This window comes from Halichoerus grypus, chromosome 11 (genome assembly GCF_964656455.1).
Source record: "Halichoerus grypus chromosome 11, mHalGry1.hap1.1, whole genome shotgun sequence".
NCBI lineage: Eukaryota > Metazoa > Chordata > Mammalia > Carnivora > Phocidae > Halichoerus > Halichoerus grypus.
Genome location: NC_135722.1, coordinates 1,542,896 through 1,550,879, shown reverse-complemented (window position 1 = coordinate 1,550,879; position 7,984 = coordinate 1,542,896). Strand labels below are relative to the sequence as shown.

At 62.7% G+C, this 7,984-nt stretch overlaps 2 protein-coding genes across 6 annotated transcripts in view; one reads left to right on the top strand and one right to left on the bottom strand.

Moving 5' to 3' along the window:
- Window positions 1–250: 250 nt before the first annotated feature.
- On the top strand, window positions 251–7,045 carry PRR33 (proline rich 33). Its single transcript, XM_078057605.1, has 3 exons — window positions 251–572; window positions 5,576–5,827; window positions 5,900–7,045. The coding sequence occupies exons 2-3, from the start codon at window positions 5,585–5,587 to the stop codon at window positions 7,043–7,045; spliced, it is 1,389 nt and encodes a 462-aa protein (XP_077913731.1). The 5' UTR covers window positions 251–572; window positions 5,576–5,584.
- The window catches only part of LSP1 (lymphocyte specific protein 1), a 41,158-nt gene continuing 37,179 nt past the window's right edge, over window positions 4,006–7,984 (bottom strand). For 3 of the 5 annotated variants that reach the window (XM_036074787.2, XM_078057603.1, XM_078057604.1), the window contains one exon: window positions 4,006–4,453. The gene's annotated coding sequence lies outside the window, so the exon portion shown is untranslated. Of the gene's footprint in view, window positions 4,454–5,132; window position 7,984 lie in introns of all 5 variants that reach the window. The other 2 variants (XR_013442242.1, XR_013442241.1) reach the window with 2 other exon arrangements.

Below are 7,984 nucleotides of genomic sequence, written 5' to 3'. Positions count from 1 at the left end.
ATCCCTTCCAGGGGAGGTCCCCGAGGAGCTCCTGGGGGCCCACCATGCCTCCTCCCCATGGTGGGGCTTCTCGCTCCACTCACAGAGACCTGAGGACACCCCACCCCCAACATACATACACAGACAGATGGGGGCACACACGTGGGGACAGCACATTCGGGAGCATTTGTCCTCGTCAGTAGGCCGTGCTGGAATCTGGCCCGGGAAGCCCCGTGCACGCCCAGCCCCGCTCAGACTGCGGGTGCCCGGCTCCCGGGAGCTGCCGGCTGCCCCTTGCTCAGGCCAGGTCGTTCTTAGGAGCTGCACCTGCAGATGGGCATGCCACAGGCCCTGCAGTGGCCCTGCTCGGCCAGCAGAGGAGGGTGCCTGCCCGCTCAGTGGCCTCGGCCTCTGGCAGGTGCTCTCCCTTGAATGGGCCGAGCCAGAGAGCGGGCGCTGAGGTCAGAGGAATCGCCCAGGTTTTATTTTGGGTATCCATGACCTCCTCCTCGGGGCACCAGGCCCGTGATGCAGCGGGACAGTATTGAGCCGGCACTGCTGGACGGCTGCAGGCCTCCGAGAGCCTTCGACAGGTAATCCACACCCCAGTCCACCTGGCCTGGCCCAGCCGGGGTGGGAGGAAAGGGCAGGGCAGGAGCCTGCCCTGGGGGCTGGAGGGGGTCTGGGGACCTGGGGTGGAGGCAAGGGATAGGGGTGGCCCAGCCCTGGTTGGGGTGGAGGACTGATCTCAACCCCAGAAAGGGGTTGGCTGGGGGGACCTCAGGGACAGTGCGGCCCAGGGACGGTGGAGGGTGGGCTTCTAAAGCCAGCAAAGCTGAGTGAGGCCACAGAGTACGGGGGAAGCCATGAGAGGGAGAGGAGGCCCCCCAAAGATCTTGACTCCAGCTGTCTTCAGGGGTGACCCCAGAGTGTGGGGGGGGAGAACAGGAGCCCCCCCAGTCTGGGTCCTGGCCCCAGTTTGCATAGATGGGGGTGGTGGGGCCCCAAGGTTGAACGGGTCCTGGGCGCCCACGCTTCTGCCAGCCCCACAGGCTTGGGCTCTGCCAGGCCCCAGATAGAAGCTGCTGACACAGCACTTCGGGGACAATCCTGCCCCAGCCCTGTGCATCTGCCACACCACACGCCTTGGGTGCTTCTGCACCATGGTAGCTCACTGGTTTGCTCCTTTTGGGGGGAGCATTTGGTGCTTGGGACAGGGAGTGATGGGGTAGCCAGGGATCTCAGGCAGGCAGCACAGAACAGAGGGGCAGTGCTTGAGCATCCCAGGCCAGGTACCCCTCGGGCAGTGGCCCTTCTGGTCCTCTGGACCCTTTAGGTGGGCAGGTCCTGGCCTGAAGGCTCTGAGGGGTGGAGGCTTCACATCACGGCAGCAGCGGGGTCAGCGGTTCTCAGAGGAGTCAAACCCTGGGTCCTCATCCCCGAGGCTGGGCTGGGGTGCTGAGTATCCTGAGAGGGGCCCCGGTGGGTCAGGGCAGGCTGGCTGCCTGGCATAGTCCACCCCATCTGCCTCACATCCCACGGTGCCATCCACTCTGGTCCCGGCTCAGTGCCCAGCCATGGACACTGTGGCCACCTCCGTGGCTGCCCTTGGCGGACATCCCATCCAGGCTGGGTGGGAAGGGAGAGAGAGGCATGTGCCCTGGGAGATGCTCCCCAGCTGGTAGAGCATGGCCCTGGATGCAGTCTCCGAGGTGGGCCGTGGGTGAGAAGAGATGGCTGTGGCTTCGTGGAGTTTTAACACTCCTGACTTGTCCATATTTACTCTATCCTCGGGGAGGCAGGCAGACTGTGACCCCGAAGACTTCAAAAAACGTACATTCTGAGCAGAGCCAGGCCCAGAATTCCAGAGGTCCAGGGGTCCTGCTCTTCGAAGGGGTTCCCCAAACAATGAGGCCATCCGGGCTCAGGGCTGGGGAGCATGGTCATGCTCTCCCTCTTCACACTCTGGTCTACTCCCCCACCTGCCCACCCACCCATTTGTTCCCATACATGCATTCTCATATTCACTAGCTTCCTTCTTTCCTCCCTTCCACTGTCCATCCAACCGGCGTCCAGCTATCCACCAGCACACCCACCCACCCAGCCACCCAGCCACCCACTGTCCGGCGCACACTGATCCAACTGCCTCTCCACCTCTTCTCCCATTTACTGTTCTCACAATGATTTTTCTGTCCATCTACCTTCTGTACATCCACGCATGTACCCATCCATCTATTCTTTATCTACCCATCCATCCATTACCCAAGATTCATCCACCCATCTTTCTATTTATACATCAATCCATCTATCCATCCATCTCTCCATCCCTTCACCCATCCATCCATCCACCCATCTATCTACCCACCCTCCCATCTGTTATCCATCCATCCATCCACCCATCCATCCATCCACCCACCCATTCATCTACCCACCCTTCCATCCATCCATCCATCCTCCCGTACATCCATCCCTCCACCCATCATCCATCATCCACATCTGTCCATCCACCTTAACATCTATCATCCCTCCACCCATCCACCCACCTATCCTTCCATCCATCCATCCATCCATCCCTCCACTCATCCATCCATCCACCCTTTCACCCATCCACCCATCCATCCATCCCTCTGCCTCTTCACCCATCCACCCATCCCTCCACCCCTTCACCCATCATCTGTCCATCCATCCCTCCATCCATCCCTCCATCCATCCACCCATTCATCCATCTATCCATCCATCGATCCATTCTTCCATCCATCCATCCATCTACCCATCCATCCATCCTCCACTCCTTCACCCATCACCCATCTTCTACATCTGTCCATCCACCCTTTCAACTATCATCCCTCCACCCATCCACCCACCCACGCTTCCACCCATCCATCCATCTACCCATCCATCCATCCATTCTTCTACCCATCCATCTACCCACCCTTCCATCTATCATCCCTCCACCCATCCAGCCACTGACCCTTCCATCCATCCATCCAGCCATCCACCCATCCATCCATCCATCTACCCATCCATCCATCCTTCCACCCCTTCAAACATCCATCCATCCATCTATCCATCCATCCATCCACCCCCCTTCCACCCACCCATCCATTCATCTATCCATCCATCCATCCATCTACCCATTCACCCATCCTTCCACCCATCCATCTATGTCTATCGTTCCTCCACTCATCCACCCACCCGTCCATCCATCCACCCATCCATCCATCTACCCATCCATCCTCCACCCCTTCCACCCACCCATTGTTCCACCCATCCATCTATGTCTATCATTCCTCCCCCCATCCACCCACCCATCCATCCATCTACCCATCCATCCTCCACCCCTTCTTCCATCCATCCATCCATCCACCCATCCATCTATCTACCCATCCATCCATCCTTCCACCCATTTATCTACCCACCCTTCCATCCATCCATCCATCCATCCATCCATCCATCCATCCATCCATACCTCTACCCCTTCACTAATCATCCATCATCTACATCTGTCCATCCACCCTTCCATCTATCATCCCTCCACCCATCCACCTACCCACCCTTCCACCCATCCATCCAACCACCCCTCTGTCTCCACCCACCCATCATCCACCATCTACATCTGTCCATCCACCAAATCTTCACTGAGCGTATCCCAGGTGCTAGGATGGGGGATAAGCCCAAGGGGGAGTGTTATTTTTTGGGGGGGGGCACAGTCTAGGGGCAAAGACCAGAAAAGCACACTGTTTCAAGGGCAGTAAAGTTTAATCAGGCCATTCAAGGGGGGGGTAGCATCACAGACGTTCTGGAAGAAGACTGGACCTCACCCATCAACTGCACCCCAACTTAAGCCACCATACACCTCAGATCCCAGAGTCTAACACTGCAGAAGGCCATGGGACCGAACAGTATCTGATTCTGGAGGCCAGAGACCTGGGTGCTACCACTGTCCAGTGTGGGTAGGGAGGGATTTCCAACTGGGCTGGCACTGCTCCCTTGTTGCTCCCCCAGTTAGTGAACACAGAACGAGAATTTGGAACACACGAGGAGCTTTATTGCACTAGAAGGAGGAGGCTGCAAGCAGGGGTTGGGGGGGCGGTGCAGGGCCTGAGAATGTGGTGCAGGAGTCACTGTCTCTTGATCTGGAGGTTCCCCAGCAGATATTCTCTCTGCCCAGCCTGGGCCTTCCTTGGGAAGCCTTGGCCTCTGTGGGGGTGGCCCCTTGGGTCAATCACCAGTGACAGTCCCTTTCCTACCCCTGCCATGAGAGGCAGAGTGGGGGTCAGAGAGTGGGAGGGGAGAGAGGTCAAGGGGGTCGAGGAGCAGAGAGGTGGCGGTTGTGGTGGGTGATGGAGGAGTGCGGGCAGGCCAAGCAGGTCATGGCAGCGGCTCCCATGGCAGGGCCGGGGTGGGCATCAGGCTGGACTCTCCCCCTCGAGCGTGGAGGTTGCTGCCAGAGGCACCCGTAGTCTCAGGAGAGCTGAAACACAGGCGTGGGTAGGAGCATGAGGCTGCGGTCTGGGGAGGGGCTACCTGCCCCACCCTCCGTGCCTCCAGTCTGTCTCCAAAGGCCACTCTCGCCTTACCTACACTCCCCGCTCCCCCAGGGGCAGCCTTCCTGTGCCAGCCATCGAAACCCTGTGTCTGCTTCCACGTTGGAAGCTTGCTTTCCCAACGCTGGGCCCCGGGGCCCTGGGCCTTTGCATGACTCCAGGTGGAGGGGGTTCTGCCCATCGTCTGCTCGCCTGCTAGCCTGGCAGCCCCAGAGCTAGACCTGGCGTTCCCGCGGTTCCTGGGGTCCTGGGCCCCCCGAAGCAGGCACGGCCAAGAGCGAGCCCCGGGCAGACCCCCAGGCCCCTCCCCAGGCAGATCCGCTCCCGCCCGACAGAGCCAGCCCCCACAGGGCAGCAGCTCCAGGCCTCCTTCCTCCCACAAACCGGCCGGCCTCTGGCTTGGCCCAGACGCCATTTGTCAAAGTCCTTGCAAGCACGTGGCGCCCAGAAACCAGGGCAGGCGGCTTGGCCAGGACCACCCCAGCCAGGATGTCTGCGGGAATATCCCATTTAGCGTAGCTCAGCGAAAATTGCTCCCACCTCCCGGCCAATCTACCTCTGATGATGCAGCCTCAGCTTTCCTGAGCCTCTGGCCGCCACCCTTACCGCTGGCTCACGGTGGACGAGCCTGTGGTCAGACCGGCGACGGCACGGCGCCCCTCACGCGTCTGCGGGCAGGCGCTCTTCCTGCCCCGGTGGGCCGCCGGCCCAGCACGTGCCTCCCCCTTGGAGCTTGCCCGCGGGTCTCACGGCCCAGGCTGTGCACCCAGGTGGCACCCTCGTCCATCACCCACTGAGGGGCTCGGGCCTGGGTGGACTCCTTTCTAAGCCAGCCGGAGGTGGAGCCGCCCTGCAGAGCTGCTGATGCAGACAGATGTGCCAGGGACGCACCCGGCAGATGCCAAGTGCTCAGGAAGCAGAGCTTCTGATGGTCAGGCGGTGACCCCTCGGCCGCAGGTCCTCCCACATGGTGGGGGAACACCGTGCCCTGCGGGAGGGGTGCTGCCAGTGCGGAGCGCTAGCCTGACGGCTGTCCCTCTCCTCCCCAGGGTGCAACAATGCTCATCGTGGCTGGCCTGTGCCCCCAGGGGCCCTCTGGACCCCCACCGCCCCTGCTGCCCAAGCCAGGGAAGGACAACGTGCGTCTGCAGAAGCTTCTGAGGAAGGCCGCCCGGAAGAAGATGACAGGGCCCCCTGTGCCACTGGGGGCTTTCCGCACTTCCTTGTCCCCCGTGAGCGAGGCCAGCCAGGACCAGGAGCCCACGGCCCCGCGCCCGGCGGAGGCCCCACACCCCTCGGAGGCCCTATGCCCCACAGAGGCCCCGTGCCCCGCAGAGGCCCCAGACCCCACGGAGACCCCGCGCCCCTCGCAGGCCCCACACCCCACGGAGGCCCCGCGTCCCACGGAGGCCCCGCGCCCTGTGGCCGCCCTGCCCCGCTCCCGCTGCAGCTCCATCATCCACCATGTGGCGTCACCCCTGCAGAAGTCCATATTCCCCTTCAGCTTCACCCAGCGCAGGAGCCTGGCCACTCACTTCAAGGCCACAGGGCCTCGGCTCACGACCCCGGCCCCAGACCCCGCCCGGTCCCCCAGTGGCTTCACACAGGTCTCAGCCCCCACAGCAGGGGTCACCCACGTCAGCCAGGTGCACATCCGGCTAGTGCCATCCCCACAGGCCAGGACCCTTGAGCCCCGCCAGATGGCCCCAGATGGGGGACCTGGGGGGCAGGACCGAGACACAGCCCCGTGCCCTCCTGGGGCCCAGCCCCTGGTCCCCATGGCCCACATCCACTCGCTGCCCACTGAGGCCCCGGCTGCCAGTCCCTGGCCTGAGGCACCCCCTGTGCCCAGGCCACTCCCAGGCTCTGAGGTCTCGGTGCCCAGAGAGGCCAGCACTCAGGTTGTGGTGCCCATCACCCCCGCCTACTGCTCACCGGCACCCTCGCCCCACAGGCCAGCCTCTGAGGGCCCTGAAGCTGAGCACCTGGAGGAGACCCTTGTGTCTGGCCCTGCCACTGAGGCTGAGCTGGTCTCCAGACCCTATGGAGCCTCATCCCCTGCCCCACTCTCAGGCCCGCACCCATGTCCTGTCCCCAGAGTTGCACCCAAGCCCCAGCTCAGTGGCTGGACGCGCCTCAAGAAGCAGCTGATGGAGGAGGCAGAAGCGTCCCCATTCCCGGGGCCAGAGCAGAGCCCAGAGTGTGGGGAGCAGGAGGTGACATGCCCCGTGGGCCCAGTGTCCCGGCCCCCAGCCTCCCGGGCCTCCAGGATGTGGAACGCGGTGCTGTATCGCGTGTCGGTGGCCAAGTCCCAAAGCGGCCAGGTCGGGCCCAGGGATGGGGCTTGTACCCTGGCTGGCCTGGGCCGTTTGCCCTTCCTGTGCAGGCCACGATTCAACGCTCGGAAGCTGCAGGAGGCAGCCACCCGGCCCCCTCCCAGAGTCCACTCCTCCATCCGGGACCTGAACCCCGAGCCCAAGAACTTTAACCGGACGGCGGCTGGCTGGAGGCTCCAGTGAATGGCCCGGGCAGCACCAGGGCCCAGGACCATGGTGTGGACAGAAGAGGGACAGGGGGTCCATCTGGGAGGCCACGGCTGCTGAAGAGGACACCAGGGCCAGATGGATGCTGGGCAGCCAGGAGGGGGCATGTCGGGTGGGCGGCAGCATGAAGAACTGCGGTGGATCGGGGAAGAGGCCGGGGGCAGGTGGGGCGAGGAGGAGGCCAGATTCCAGGGGAGGGGCCTGCATTGGGGTAGAATGTGGGGGTTGACGGGGGAAAGGATTGCGTGAGAAGGGAAGCACACACCACAGCTATGGAGGGGGGTAGATGAGTCCACCTCACACGGGCCAGCCCCCGGCTTGGGACCCGGGGCAAAGAGGTGCAGGGGTGCACCCGGGGCTCCTGAGGGGCTGCAGGCAGGCAGGGAGGGCCTCTGAGCATGACATGAACTCTGAGGCTCGACAGGGTGGGGAGGATGCTGGGGCTAGGCTCTGCGGTGCCCCCCCGGCCCCCGCCCACCATGAAAGACTGGGGACAGATTTATGTTTGCTGTGCAGAGTGGAACCGGTCAAGGTGATTCAGTTGTCGGTCGGCACCCGTAGTTGCATCAGTGGTTTGACTGACATTGTGGGGAGCCGGACCCCATGCCCTGTCCCTTTTGTTGCCCACCTCAGTTTCTCTCACCTAGGGGGCAAACCATGATGGGGGCTCGCTGCTAGGAGATAGGGGGAGGGTCTCACCATCAGTCAGGACCCAGCTTCAATGGCTAGGTGAGGAGGCTGTCCTCAGTCCTGGGGCAGGAGAGGAGCCCAGTGGAGGGGTTGAGGCAGTGAAGGGGACCCCAGGCCTCACGCAGCTTTGGGGCCCCCAGTCTGCAGTCAGCTGGGGTCTGACTCAGGGTGTGGGCCAGGGCTCTGATGGGGTCAGCAGCGATGGGAGAGGGACACAGCGGTGCC